The 15,014-nt window shown below is 40.8% G+C and overlaps 2 protein-coding genes across 5 annotated transcripts in view; one reads left to right on the forward strand and one right to left on the reverse strand.

Moving 5' to 3' along the window:
• Positions 1 to 15,014, reverse strand: part of herc3 (HECT and RLD domain containing E3 ubiquitin protein ligase 3) — a 117,917-nt gene that overhangs the window by 67,485 nt on the left and 35,418 nt on the right. The gene's annotated exons all lie outside the window — the stretch shown is intronic.
• Positions 1 to 15,014, forward strand: part of fam13a (family with sequence similarity 13 member A) — a 49,937-nt gene that overhangs the window by 26,318 nt on the left and 8,605 nt on the right. For all 4 annotated transcript variants that reach the window (XM_072384928.1, XM_072384930.1, XM_072384929.1 and 1 more), the window contains exons 10-15: positions 2,635 to 2,676; positions 2,833 to 3,021; positions 4,955 to 5,159; positions 8,756 to 8,814; positions 9,121 to 9,163; positions 14,215 to 14,368. In XM_072384928.1, coding sequence (XP_072241029.1) covers positions 2,635 to 2,676; positions 2,833 to 3,021; positions 4,955 to 5,159; positions 8,756 to 8,814; positions 9,121 to 9,163; positions 14,215 to 14,368 — 692 coding nt within the window. The remainder of the gene's footprint in view (positions 1 to 2,634; positions 2,677 to 2,832; positions 3,022 to 4,954; positions 5,160 to 8,755; positions 8,815 to 9,120; positions 9,164 to 14,214; positions 14,369 to 15,014) is intronic.

Below are 15,014 nucleotides of genomic sequence, written 5' to 3' on the forward strand. Positions count from 1 at the left end.
GATTCTAGTTAAGTTTGGAAGGAGCCAAGACAGCCTTGAAGATGAAGCACTAATTTTATACAGTGACGATAAAAATGACTCCATATGTACGTTACTTCCAAGACCGTATTGCTTCGTCAAAGTTTTAACAACTGAGCATTGAAACTGCACAGTTATTGTGTTACAAAGACATTTGCTGAACAAATATGAAGCTGAGCCTTGCAGCATTTTACATTTGAAGAATTCATTTAAACTAGCTGACTTAGCTCATTCATATTCTGGTGGTGATGTTCTTGTTATGTTTCTGCAGCAGTGACTCATCCCTCTTGCCAAAGGTCTTTTTGTCAATAGGTCATGAGTCACACCGTCTCTTTTCCACAGCAGGCAACGATCTCATCTCATGCCACAGTTGTTTCACGCTGTTGCATCTTTAGTTCAAACTAAGTCAGTGGAAAAAAGATCTGTGAGGCCTGATCCTTTACCAAACTGCGACACCTTTTCTATCCCGAGCTGACCTGAAGACTATTTGAGATGCTGACGGCCACAACAAGATATTTAATTACTTATAATTTCTCCCTTGACATTTGTAGGCTGTTACACTCAGCTGTTTATTTCATCAGCAGTTTAGACGCAGGTTTTATGCTCACGGTTCGTTGTTTTAAGATTTCATTTTATGCAAAATCTGAAAGAATTGGTGCAAATGTTCTGTTTGCTGTCGGAAAAACGGGAGAAGTTTGAGTTGTTAGCAGTTTCCAATATACATGGGCAAATAACCAGGTTTGAGGATAAATCCTAAGGTCACATGATGATGAAAATAAGAAAGATTTTGTTTGTATTGTCTTGACACTTCTCTAAATCTTGCCTCTTTCTCATAAGAGAACACATGAGAATATTTGACTCTAAACCATGAACCATGACAATGAGTCACGAGTACACAAGTGTTTCTGCCAATGTTCACAAGCCACTGCAAGCTACTGTTTCTAAAATTGTTAAGTCAAACTTAGTCAGGGCGGTACTAACATTTGTCAAAGGATGATAATCATCTTAAGCGGTCTCATATTGTAGTTCGATTCACCCTAATATCATCATTATACTATGACTGGCTTGTGGCAGGTGGCCAGTCCTAAAAGGCTCTAAATGGCTCCAGAAACATTTATCTGAAGCTCAAGAGATGATTGATCACATGTCTGAAGTGTCCAATGCACATGATGAGTTTATGCCGCAGGCACTCGTTGGCATCAAGATCAAAGGGTTAAATGAACATTCGTGAGCCATTAAATCTTTTACTGTTTTTTTAACCTGTAACATTCAGAGCCAGGTCTATTTTGAGGTGGCTGACCAATATTTTTCCTGCAGCTCAGTCTGCTCCCTCAGGAGCAATGGCCACTCTTCTGTCTACTTCTTTACTTTTCAGCTCTTTTATTTTTAATTGCCATGTTGCACGTGTAAAAGAAATAGATTAGCAACCTAGCAATTAAAAAGAAAAAGCTATAGTCATGGCCTCAGGTGTGAAAAGTCATAAAAACCTTGCGTGCCTTCTTTTAATCGGTTCACAGTGCTCACTTACAGCTTTGTTAATGCCAACACAAAAAAAATGATCAGAGCTTTAACTTGAGTCACCTTCACATTCCCTCCACGATTATCTCTTTCTTTATCGTGACTCTTGACATGGCCCACTGCCAAGCCGTGCTGTCACTGTCAACACTGCTGTTTATGGAATATGTTTTCTCCATGCATATATTTGTTGGGAGAACTGTTTTCCAGGAAAAGTAGGTGTGACGTCAATGATTCAGTAATGCCTGTAAGACCTGTCTGAAGGTCGACTTTTTTTTGTTGCTGTAGTGTTTGAAATAAATAAAAAGGCTGAGGTGATAGATTTAGATAGATTTCCATGATGAAGCCAGCAGAATATAGAAATGTATAAAATGATCAAAGAACTGAAAGCTAAAAGTCAAAATGTCCAGATTTTAGGCTTTAAAGCCATCAAATCAAAATTGCTTTAGGAAATAGAAGAATCGATACATTTGGAACCAGGGAATATTTCACTTTTTCTCAGGTGTTTCACTGATTTAATGTAACAAGAAAGACAGGCCCTTTTCAATCTATAAGAGTCCCCTAGTAGCTTCTTTTGAATAGTTAAGTCCAAAACCCAAACGTGTTAAATAAAAACAGATCATAAAACTGTATCTAATGTTTAAATTAGTCTTTTCTTGATTATCTGTTTTATCTGGACATTCAACTTCAGCTCCTCTACTAAAGGAGGCTGTTCAGTCATAACTGGAAAGAAAAGGTGTTTATTTTTCAGAAGGGTTGACTCATTTAGTTTAGGGGGTAGAAAATCTCAGAAATATTTGTTAATTTGTGACGTCATGCAGCATATATGCCCATTTATTTTAGGTGATATCATTGATCTGTATAAATGTCTATGGCTATAAACTCTGGGCATTAGAGTAGTCATAGAGGCCAGCCACGTTGCTCTCATAGGACCCACTTAAGCTGTGATCACAGCTGAGGTTAATACTCAGCCATGCACGTAGATGCCCTGATCACGTAGGTCCAGAACTTGAGCCCCAAGGGATTTTCAGCGTTGCTCAGTGACCTGTTGTGACTACTTGTTTCTGTAGCATTAACCCTCTCCTCTTGTTTTCCTTCCAGTAACCACCTCTCCCCTGTCCGCTGCAGACCAGATGTGGTAAAGTATGTGGACTTTTGTGACATCAAATGTATTGTAATGTTCTTTTTGTCAATTATGAAAGTGGAGTGTTTTAACAAGAATTGCTGCTCATATAAAACTATGGCGCATAAATCGATACATTTCCTAACCTACTCATTTTCTCCCTTCATTCGCTGAAGTTTTCTGGACCAGACAATACGCTCAGCAGTGGAGAAGCACCTCTTTGACGTAAACCCTTTAGCAGATCAACATTCAGAGAACTGTACCACATTTCCTTCGAGCCCCAGGGTGACGTCAACTGCACGGCAGAGACACCGGCTCCAAAGAGAACAACAGGGGGAGGGCCTGAGACACAGAGAAAGAAACAGGTACAGTCTGTCAGGCACCTTCAGCTGGCAGTTGGTGGTAACAGAATATATAATGACAACACTGAAGTACGGTACTGAATATTATTTTCCCATCGCTTTATTTTCTTACTCCAAATAGTTTGTTATTATTTCAGAGCCAGGGAGAGCTTTCTCCTGGGGGAAGTGACTGAGAATGACAGTATTTGGCTAAAGTGTCTCATGATTGGTCAAATTCCTGGAGGCTTGTCAGCGGGGGTGGGGAAGAGTCTCGTGATGGTGACTCGTGAACATGCATGCACAAGTCTTGTTAATGGCCAGTAAGCTACAACAACTTAGAAACAAACAAAAATAAAATCCTCTGTCAAACATGTTACCTTTTCAAATATGTTGTTAACTGCTGCCAAATTGCTATTTTCTTTTCATTATACACAATATGTGAAGTGCATGGGGGTGGTAAACGTAACCTACAGTTTCTTCTGTGAGTAACTGTGTTTTCTTAGCAGCTGTTGAAGCTACAAATGGATACTTTTGGCAGCACCCTGAACAAATGTATGAAGACAAAGTAGCATCAGCCCCCACAGACATTAGAAACAGTGTCACTCACCTCTTGAGGTTCAAGCTCAGTTTCAGTCTCCCTTCAAAGCCAGTGTTGTACTGGCTCTTGCTCATAAGACAGTTGCCCATGAAGTGTAGCAAGAAAATCCTCCACTTATTCAAGTGGCCGCAGTGGATAACACGTGCGCTCTAGCTGGGGCGCACTGCCTGGAGAATTTGACCACACAAGGAAATCCAGGAGCTAAAACGTGAAAGCCGCCAGGTTGGTGAAAAAAAGTCTTGTGAGCAAGAGTTTTGAGACTACGGGATAAAACAAGTGTCCTCTGTGAAGATATACTAAAACATGTGCATACCTTTGATAGGTATGTGATAAGACATTATTTTACCTCTGCAGATGAGCCAGAAAACATGGAAAAGTATGCCATGGGCACTTTAAAAAGAATATTTATCAAGTGTGCTCTGTATACAGAAACTGTGTAATATGTAGAGCATATAGTATTCACTTCCATTCAGCTTATTTATATAGCGCCAAATCACAACAAATGTCACCTCAAGGCACTTCAATGCCATTGCTATGGTAGGAAAACATCAATGTGTCATTTTTTTCTTTTATCACTCAGAACCTTTTCACCTGTTCATATGCTGAACAGTTAAATAAAGTAATTATTTCAGATTAGAACCTCTCTTACTTTATGCATCAAATATCAAGCGTGTGTTGGGAAAGAGAGCTGTAAACTGTAGCTGAGCTCAGGTTGTTACTGTAGCTGCAAACAAGCACTAAATCTGTACTCTTCAGACTAAGAGAATAACATAAGATTGGTGTAAAGAATAAGGAGATAAAATAAGAATGCAGTAACAAAATAGATTGTTTTTCTTTGGATGTTGGTTGAAACTTTCTTACGCTGAACTTTATCAGTCAGCTATAGGCAAAAATTGATTTTGTACATCTAGTTACATCTAATAATGAAGCCTGACCTTAGTGTGCTTCTGAAATGATACTTCCAGTTGGGTTTTGGTTACAGCAACCATTTGTAAGCTTTACTTCTGCATGGCAAGCTTGTTCACTGAGACATAATACAGTCATAACAATTAGAGTCACCCCAGCTAGAAACTAATCCTTGTTGAGCTGGTGGAGAGATCACTGACAGTGTCTTATTCCACAGAAATCAGAAAATATCAATAAGAGCGTGGGCGCTCAATTGACAGTAAATAGAATTAGCACAAACGCTAAACAGCTCATTATCTGCTTGAGAAAGTATAAGTAGCCTTGGCATTTGGTTTCCTGCAGCATTTCATCCAATGTCGAGCTGATAAATGCACAGACCAAAGAAATCCGGAAGAGTCAGCTGGAAGGCAGATGCCTAATTTCATCCCCCTTGCTTTATTCATCTGAAAGCAGAGCTGCATCCATCAGAGCAGACAACAAAAAAGACACCAACCCGTCGAGCGGTGGCAGCAGTTCAGGCAGCGTGGGGGAGGACACGGGCAGCAGTGTGGACTCACAGGGAGGTCAGAGTGGTTACACTGAGCGAGCCCCCAAACCCAGGAAGGCAAAACACAACCCGACTTCAGTGCAGCTCACTGAAAAGCAGGCCGCCCACACAGTGAGTCATATTGCCTTTCTTCCCTCTTTCATCTTGTCTTCTATCATTTTGGTATTTTCTCTCCTACTCTGTATTTTTTTTTTCTTCCTCTCTTCTCTCACTGTGATCTCATCTGCAGATCAGTAGATAACCCATTGAAATCTGCTTGTATTAATTAACTCGTCCCTCTATGTATGAGACTCTATATGGTAGTAAATTCTGATTTCACTTTTTAGGTCAAGTCAGTGTTGTGGAAATTTAGTTTTATTTTGTCACCGGTTTTAAGCAGTTGTTGGCACACTTCTTGACATATTCACTGACATTCTCTAATAATACACCAGTGATAATAAAACATTAATTTCAACTCCCTGCCATCCTTGTTACTGTTTCACTGTGAATAACTGCCAGACAGTTGCAGTTAACATGAAGCGCTAAATGGAGGTAAGCTGGACAGAAGCTGAGAGAAAGCTCTTTGGCAGCATATTGGTTCCCTGACCTTCTACAGCAGCTTTTTTTTTATGCAGCGTATTATGCTAATTGTTACTTTCTTTTTCTCCAGAACTGGTCCAGATATAAAGTCAAGTTATAAGTATGCAATTAGCTGCAGCTTTTTTTTTGTTTTGTTTAAGATAAAGAGGGAAAGGAACTTGTCCTGTTAATTGTTGAATATGGGAGAACTCAAGGAGACTGTAATGTTTCAAGCTTTCTCTGGTGCTCAGTATTTGTCATTTGTTGTAGAGAAGTTGGTCAGATATGGTAAAGAACCCAAGATGTTTTTTTTTCTTTTAAGCTTTAAGGGGTGGTACCATTTGTTTTACTTGTTAACTTTGTTTTTATCTAAACTCAACATAATGCGTACAGAAGGCGCTTTGTCTAAGGTTGGACATGAGTCAGCATACAGCACCATAATAGAAGGTTCTTACATAGGCTCTGGCAGTTGCTTTTTTGTTAAGGTGGTACTGTACATTTAAAGATCTTATTTCATGTGCAAACTAAATCACATGTCTGTACTGGGATGAAACACACAAGTAGTGGTTAATGTTAATAAGTTAATGTTGCCATGTTTGAAACGTTGAAATGGCACGTCTGCCTTTTCAAATCTCCCTGAACTTTGCAAAACTTCTCCATACCATGTACTTTTTTTAAAGAAATGCATTTAACAACCTCTGGTCAGAGGTGGTCGGCTGGCCTCCATCAGCTTTCACCCTCCGAGAGGAACTCTTTAAAGCTGTGCACTTATTTTCAATATATTCTGATGGGACTCATCATTCAAGGAAGATTTAGCAAGTTTCTGCAAACCATCTACTTGGTATTTCCATTTCAAATGTCTTCGTTAAGAAGCGTGTTTTTTCGAATTTGCATGGCCTCACTCAGCGAGCTCATGCTCTGAAACAATAAACTGATGGAGCTCAGTACCAGTACTTTCTGTTTCTGTCCCCTACCTGAAAATAGCATTCTGGGGTAGGTGCCATAACACGTGTCTACATTTATCCCTGCTTCACCGAGTGGGTTTGGCCAAGCTCAGACCTGGGGATGAGGTTACACTTTGATATCTCTGTCTGTTAGATTATTATACAATTACACATCAAGTAGTATGTCAGATTTCAGATGAGAGATAGATTGGCATGTTGTTTTTTTGCCAGGGATTTTTTGGAAGACTGTGCTCTTTTCCTATCCTACATTGAATTCCCAGATGGTTCTACATAACAAACCATCTGGCGGATCACCTTAACACTGCTTTGCGGAGACACTGATTTACGTGATTATCACTTCAGGGTGATGAACGCATACTTGATAACTGAGTTATTTCAGTCATTGTACAAAGAAAAAAACATCACTCCCTCTGGGTTAGCGTCTTCCATTTTGGAAGTTAAGTCTAAATAGTATTACAACAGCTCTCAACACTGGTATATAAAATCACTTTTTTTTTCCTGAATGCATTAGAGGAGGATTTAAATGATCATTTTTGCAGTTTTATTAAGGAAAACTCCTGCACAGCTTCTTGTGTTTTAAAGCATCTGGCATTTGAGAAGGTCAGCCTCTTGTTCAGTAAGGAAAGCATTTGTATGTAGACACTTCATTTCATGTCCTTCAGTTGGGTACTGACATGAACTATTTTTGTACTGGTAGAAAACGCAGGTATGATAAAAGTAAATTGTTGCAACAGTTGACATAATTAACGGGATTAGCAACTTTGCTGATTGATTTATTGTCAGATTCCGAAGTTAGTCTTATATAATATATAAAATATTCCCCGTTTGTAGCTTTTAAAATGTCATTTCCGACTGTTTTCTCAAATCCTAAAATGGTTGTAGGTAAATAGTTTGTGAAAATATTTATTCCTCTCAAAGTTATGAAAGACTACTTCAGAATAGAAGCACAACTCGGCTTGCTTATCTATCCAGTGTTGACAGATAACTATTTTAGCAGCTATCTGTCATCTGCCCATGAAGCTGCACTAATTCCCAGCAACAATTTTGTCATCGATCCGTTCTATACATGGAGCTGTGAAAGTGGTCAAACCCAAAACGAGGACATGATGTGAAGAATGAAGCTGAAACAGATAGCCGTGGTAACATGATCATTACTCACCAATCTTGCGGCACAACTGTATATAATCAAGTCTGACTGTTGTTCACACTTGGCTTTTAAACAGTGTTCGCTAATATTAAGTTGAACTGAAAGCCATGCTGTCTTACCAACTCACTGATGGAAACAGATTCATTAAGCATACGATCTCACTCAAGAAACACAACTCGAGATGGTCAGATGGTTTTATTTTTTTCTCCTGCATGCCAACCTCTTATGTAACAGTACAGATGACACATGATAACAGCGAAGATTTGAGCTTGGACAGGATTTCTGTGGTGTTGGTGTGAACAGCTGTCTCTGAGCACTTAAGCTCTTTAGATCAAGAGACAGCTAATCAGGAGTTCAGATGCTTCCTGGATTAATTGTTGGTGTTGATGGGAAAACAACATGGTTTAGTTGAGTTGACCATTTTCTCATCTCCTTCGTTCATCAGGTGTAAAATTTTTATTGCAGATAACTGATAAACATACTAGCTTGTCTTACTGATGTAAAAATGAAGCTCAAAGTACAATCCTTACTCTGTACTGGCTTGAACTCTAAAGGATGCCAAATGATATATTTCAGGAAGAATTGTAAGACACTTTAAAATGCAGTGAGATGAACATTGTCTTCCATATCTTTCTGGGCCACCCTTTAAAACTCATGCTTTCTTGCTGATTAGTGATTAGTGATTAGTAAAAATGAGCCAGAACAATCTATTGCCGGTGATTGGGGACAGTGTTAAAGACACAGCAATTTGATTTATAATTGCTATTATCACAAGAATTGTCTTTGTCAGGCATTATATTTAGCAACTTGCTCTGAGCAAACACTGTCAAAGTTGCTAACGCAATGCAAGGGGCTGTTATCCAAAGCAACATTAAGAATAAACACAGGGAAAAGGTGGAGGAAAGGACGGACCCATCAAATTGGATTCTTGGTTGTTTACGTGTACGATTTGCTCCATTTTTGCAAAAAGAAAATAAAATGTCCGAAGACATTGTTATCAGAATCAATAGAATTTGAAATGTGTGTCTATTTTACAGATCAGAGAATGTCTTGGTGAAACACAAGGTGAAAGCCACATGGATGCACTTCATAAAGGGTAAAATCCAACAAATCTTTTTTTTCTTTCTTTTCTTATAGACACTCAAGTTGTTCCACCTGTAAAACAAGTAACTGCTTTACATTGATAACCTACTGGCTGCCATCTCAGTTATCTTAACAGACCTTGTTGACATGCTCTGGTATTTATACACTTTATCTGATAAGAACAAGCAGCACAGATAAACAGGATGTTTAGATATATTTACATGAATGTATTTACTGTGTTGGGTTTCCTGAAGTTTTTAACTGTAAAATAAAGGGCTGTAAGATACAATGTTAAAGCTTTTTCTGTTGGACTTGACAGGAACGATGTTTCAAGAAAAGATGGTCTTGGAGCTGCTTCTCAGGTAGGTTCAGTTTCCTGTCTCCTTAGTAATGGAGGTGGTAGTGAGGGGAGGAGGGAGTAATGAAGGCGTATGGAACAGACGAGAAGGGAAGAGGGCAAAGGATGGATGTTACTGCAGGAGTGGGTGTGAGAGTGGCTGCGTTTGAAATGAAAGGGCAGAGAATAGGATGAAAGACAGGCAGCAACTCCATGACCTGACCTTTGTCTCAGGAGGGGCAGCTCAACAGTCAGAATTTAGGAAAAAAAAAATGGGGGGGGGGGGGCTTTTCCTGAACTAAAACTCAGGCACAAGGAATCGAGCCAGCTTCTCCATCTGCTCACCTTCAGTTTTAATCTGGACTAGAACCCCCGAACTGAGCCGTGCAGGGCTGAACCAATATGCTGAATCTTTTCCTAAACAGAGCAGATGGGTTTCAGTAGCAGACCAGGCTGCAGCTCTGCCACCACGCCCACTCTACGCCAGCGAATGGCCATCTGGAGCCGGCATGTCGCCGATCTCAGGGTGGAGGCTGGTGTAGCAGCCTCCCAGCTGGTCATAAATACTAGGTTTACAACTTGAGTATGACAGACATTTGTCACCATCAGGCTGGCTTTTTCTTCCTCTGTACATTAGATTTTTTAACCTGCAGATCCTGCCTATATGTTGGCCTCGTGCACTGCAACTGAGTTTTCAGAGTTTTCAGATATCATTCAATATCAGTTTGTTTGTCTTATAAATTCAAAGTGTTTTGCTGGCCTTGAGGAAATCCTTAGGCCTGCACTTATTATTTAGAATTTTCTAGTTTTCTTTGCTTTATCTTTTCAAACATTGCTCATTAACTGGGGGTTTACATTGTTATTTGCACAATTAGACTCTGTTTCACCCCAGGAAGCTTCCATTGGCATTTTTTTACTGCTTCTAAATTGTCACTCGCAAAGTGATTAGCAAATCATTCCAGGTAATTATCTCTGAAAAAGAGCTAATGTGGTCGGCACGGTTTGTTTGTTCATCTGTATGCTAACAAGATACTCGGAAAGTTATGGATTATTCCTCATGAAAAATTACCCTATGTGGGCCCTATTTACAAGTGATCCAGTTTTTTTTGTTTTTCATTAATTAAATTAAATGGAAAAAATACTTTATTGATCCCAAAAGGAAAATTCTGTCGTTGCAGGAGTTTTTTCCAACAGTCATGATAAGCTAAACGGCAGGTTTGCAGTTACTTGTTGTTAACAGCTCTTGATGCTTAGAAAGGATTTCAGAACAATAACCTCCTCTGTTTTCACACCTCCAGCTCACACAGTATTGATCCTCAGCCACACAAACATCCACGGTGTGCCTGTGTATTGTGTGTCTCAGTATAACAGTCTGTGTAAATTGATACCCCTTCGACAAAACATGTTGCAACGCTGGAAAACCGATAATGGGAAGTCAAAGCTGCGTTGTTTTCACCAGCTCACGTGCAAACTTCGAATGACCTGTCAACATGTAGAAGAAAAAAAAAGCAATACTTTGAATGGATCTCATCCACAGGCATGTTTTGCACAATTACAATTAATTCACAACGGCACGATTGTCAGGTTCATAAAAGTTTTCATGGCAACATGACATGTGGTTAAAGCGTCTGCATTACCTCGCTTGATGAACTGTCGAATGTAGTTTAAATGGAAAATGTACAAAATTCACCCTCTCTCCGTCTCTGCCGTGGGTGTGTTTGAATTTAAAGCTAACTTGTGCCTGATGGTCAGAAAACCTGTTGCTTTTAAAGATTGATAGAGCCAATGTTTACACATCCCAATGCGTGAAAGGAGCTCAAGGCAGTGTAGCCCTCGTATCATTAACTTTTTATGTGTGTATGTACACGTGAGTTTAGAAATTAGCTCTGCGACACATGCAGACGTATCCAACAGAGGACCTCTAACACATCAAGTTGTGTGTTTATGCTCATGTTAATCATGTTGGGTGGTTTACACAGTTACAATATCGGGTCATGTTTTCCATATGGAAACTGAAAACAAGTCACCATAACCCATTTCCGTCCTTGTCTAAATCTAGGTTAAGGTTATGGTTTGGGTCAGGGTTAGGATTATTCAAATGGTAGTTATGGTTTTGGTCAGAGTAAGTCCTCTGAGGTCATAGATACATGACTGTGTATGCGTGGTCACGTTTTACCGTATTCCAGACGTCAGCTGCAACCATATACTTGTGGGGTCCAACAGGTTTGTGGAAACAAAAATGCTGAAGTTGATGAGTTGATGATGATCTTTTGTACTTGAGGGGGAAAAACAGTTAATAACAATCAGATACACGAGTTAAGTCAACTCTGCGTGCAGAGTTCTTGCAGCTGTCTGTACGCTTGTCCACAGCCAAGGTGAGGTTAGGGTAACCAGCTAGGGGATGCATGATGTCAGTGACAAGTTCCCTCAAGGATAAGTAGTACAAGGATTAGGGGTTTGTGCCTGTGGCTGTACACTTGTCTGTTTGCTGTCAAAGCAAAAATCCCTTTGAAACTTCCCCATGTGTTTGTTTGTACATCTGTGTGTGTGTAAAGCAGCAGCCACAGCTTAATTATTGTCTAATATACCCCCATCCTCACACACACACACACACACTGTAGCTTCATCTATATCAGCCCTCCTTTGCACCACCTGGACCTCACGGTGATGTAATCATTGCTCAAGCGGCTGATGTTCCAGGGTGTGTGTGCAGTGTGTGCTTTGCCTGCATGTACGCCTGAATTCTATGCGGTCGCGGCAGGGTGATGTGGGCTGTAACATCTGTGCTCGATTTAATCCACAGAGGATCGTTGTAGAGCATCTTTAAACTGCTCGATCCTGAGAGAAAGCTTACGGCAGCATTTCTTCTTGTGATTATTGTCGGCAGATTGATTAATCTGTCACGCTTAAACAAACAGGGTAAACTAATCAAGTAAAAGTGGGTCATTAGCCAACAGCTCTTTATCAGTTTAACGACTCATTTGAATAGAAAACGATCGGCATCCAAAGAAGTGTGTCTTGCTGAAGGAACTTTTTGGCTATTTCGGAGTCAGATAATATAGTAGTTCACAAGGAGCAAGTGTGGAACAAAATCTACACTGGCTTAAGAAAAAGGATGTAAATTAATACATCCATGTGTTATAATGTTTTCATCATGAGGATGCATTTGACCTGTCTGATGTAATCTGATGTAAGTGCATCCACTCCACTAACTTGTTTGTGTTTCAGTAATATTTGGGGTATCTTAACTTAATTTCAGATTCGATATACAAACATGCGGTTTTATTCGGTATCAGACAGATATAAAAAAGTCATTACATTGTAATTTGAGCATTATTACCAAAGACAGAAAGATGAAATCCTAATCAATGTGTTTACTGAGAGTAACAGGACAGATAGAAAGAGACTGATGGGCAGCAACCGTTGCTTCTCTGTGATCATTGCTGTGGTCTTTTTTCTCCTAGTCATTGTGTTGACACACACCTGAATGCTTCAGACAGGAAACAGCCGAAGCATCTGCTTCTATAGAGGCGCTCACACTTGCTGACAATGAATGAATCAAGTGCATTTGATTAACAGCACCTGGCTGCTACTCACCCTTTTAATTCCAACAGAGGCAGTAAGGGCGGACTCAGTTTTTAACACCATGCTTCTACATTGTGTTTTACTTTTGTTAAATAGATGATGATAGCCTATTATGTCCTTTGTCATTGATCATCAAAGCTCTTTTTAACTTAAATTTAAGACCCAGTGAGGACAAGATCATTTTCCATATGCCTTGATTCATGAAGAATTGTAAGTTTTTTGGGTTTTTTTCACATGACATCATACCAAGTGGATCTGTAATAAGGCAATCCTGAATGTTGGCTGTGAGTGCGGCTTTTACTGGTACACAGGAGCTGGTCCCTTGACCTTAAACGGTGACCGTAAGTGCCACGTTGGGGACATTTCTATTGTTGGCCAGTCACAGTCTGCACATTCTCACTGGGCAGCTGTGCCACTTTGTATGATTTCTGATTCACACCACGTCAGAGTTTCTTCCCGTGTAACAGCTGAGAAGACTTGATAACTCTCTGTTTCTGGCCTTGAGCCCTCCACTACAGCACAGAACCCCCTCACACACCGAGACCAACTATGCCGCCTTACTGTAATCTCTCAGAAACCAGCCAACAAAAACAACAACTGGGTATCGTTACCAAAACAAAACCAAAAAAAACCCACAAGGGCTTTTGTAACCAGATTTAAGTGCACCCTTTCCCGTAAGCTGTCTGTGGCATTAATGGGGTCCAGAAGAGTCTGTTTTCCCTAAAAATAGCTTGGTCCCACGCCCAGACAGAGGAAATGGGACCCCAAGGGCTTAGCACTAAGTGATCTGTGGACCCACTTTCCCAAAAGTATTTACAATACACCACAATTTGTTTACACTCCTTTGATCATTGATAAGCAAACTGAGCAAGTTCAAAATAAAAAAAATAAGGAGAGGAGAGGCCAATGGATGAATAAAAATGTGGAGTGGGCTGAGGATGTGAGGATGTGCCGGAGGAGGTCTGCATTTAGTTTCTCTGCTGTGAGGTCATTTTTGTTGTATGCAGCGACAAGGAAGATAGAGATGGATGGAAAAAAAATCTCACAAGTCAGCCTACGTGTACAGTATCACATTCCGTGTACTTTTTCTCCTCCCCGCCTCTCGGTCCTCCACCCCTCCCTGCCGCTGATGTGAAACAAACAAGTCCAGGGCTGCGCTCGGCTGGGGAATATGTCATTCAACAGAGAAAGCAAAGGAAAACTACTGTAAGGGGGGGGGGGGGGGGGGATAAGGAGAGGGGAAGAAGGAGGGGTGAGGGATTCCTGTTGGTGTAAGACGAGGCGGAGCAAAGCTACTCCTGCTCTCTCAGACGCTGGCAAACACAGATGGGCGGATGTTTTAGCCCGGGAGGCGGCCAATGGCTGCCAGGGAGCAGCCCCCCTCCGCGAGGGCAGGGCCAGACCGAAGTGAGAGGCTCGACTTAAAGAGTGTGTTCACGGGGCTGGACGTTGTTGTTGAGCGCTGTTTTCTTTTCTCTCATGGTTGTGCAGACGTTAAGGATGAAGATCCAGGAGTCGCCCGTCACTTGTGACACGGGGAGGATCGGAGAGGGTCGAAGTTCGGACCCGGAGTGCGAGAAGACGAGCTGCGAGGACGTGCCCCGACTGGACCTGACAGCACTGACTGAGGACAGCAACTGGGGAGGTGAGGCTGCAGGCCATCCTGCTACTGCTGCTACTGCTGCTGCTGCTGCTGCTGCTAACTGTTGTGTTTTTTGCGCTTTACATTCCTAAATATGTATCTTAATATCTGGGCTACTCTCTGAGACAAATATCTAAAGAAAAACAGATCTGCACATGGGTGTTTGGGTGGCAGCTGCGCACCTTCTGCTGCTGCTGCTCCTCCTCCTCCTCCCGAAGAAGCTCCTTATGCCTCTCCTGCAGAATTAATTGTAAAAGATCCTCTTAACTCCTCTGGTCACCTATATCCGAAGGAGAAACACAACAGGCGTGCTTATTGGCTCGACTAGTCGTGCATTTATCTCATATGAACGAGTAGCTGTGTTGTTGTTGTTGTTTTTTTATTTATTTATTTATTTATTTACCAGGATGTAAAACTACTGTTTATGTCGTTGAATTGTCTTGCAGGTTTAGCTATAAATGGTGGCAGCTGTAATTTTCGGTCATTTTCAGATCCTGGCAGGTGTAATTTTCTGTCAATTTCAGATCCTGGAAATACAGTTTCTATTTTAATGTTGATTCGGTCTCTTCAGGAGCAAAAGATTTTAAAGTCTGTGCAGAAACCCAACTCCTGAAATGTATCCCATTAGTTTATGGATGCTGTCATATAA

The sequence above is a fragment of the Leuresthes tenuis genome, unplaced genomic scaffold, assembly GCF_036924035.1.
Source record: "Leuresthes tenuis unplaced genomic scaffold, fLeuTen1.0.hap1 SCAF_4, whole genome shotgun sequence".
In the NCBI taxonomy this organism is placed as follows: domain Eukaryota; kingdom Metazoa; phylum Chordata; class Actinopteri; order Atheriniformes; family Atherinopsidae; genus Leuresthes; species Leuresthes tenuis.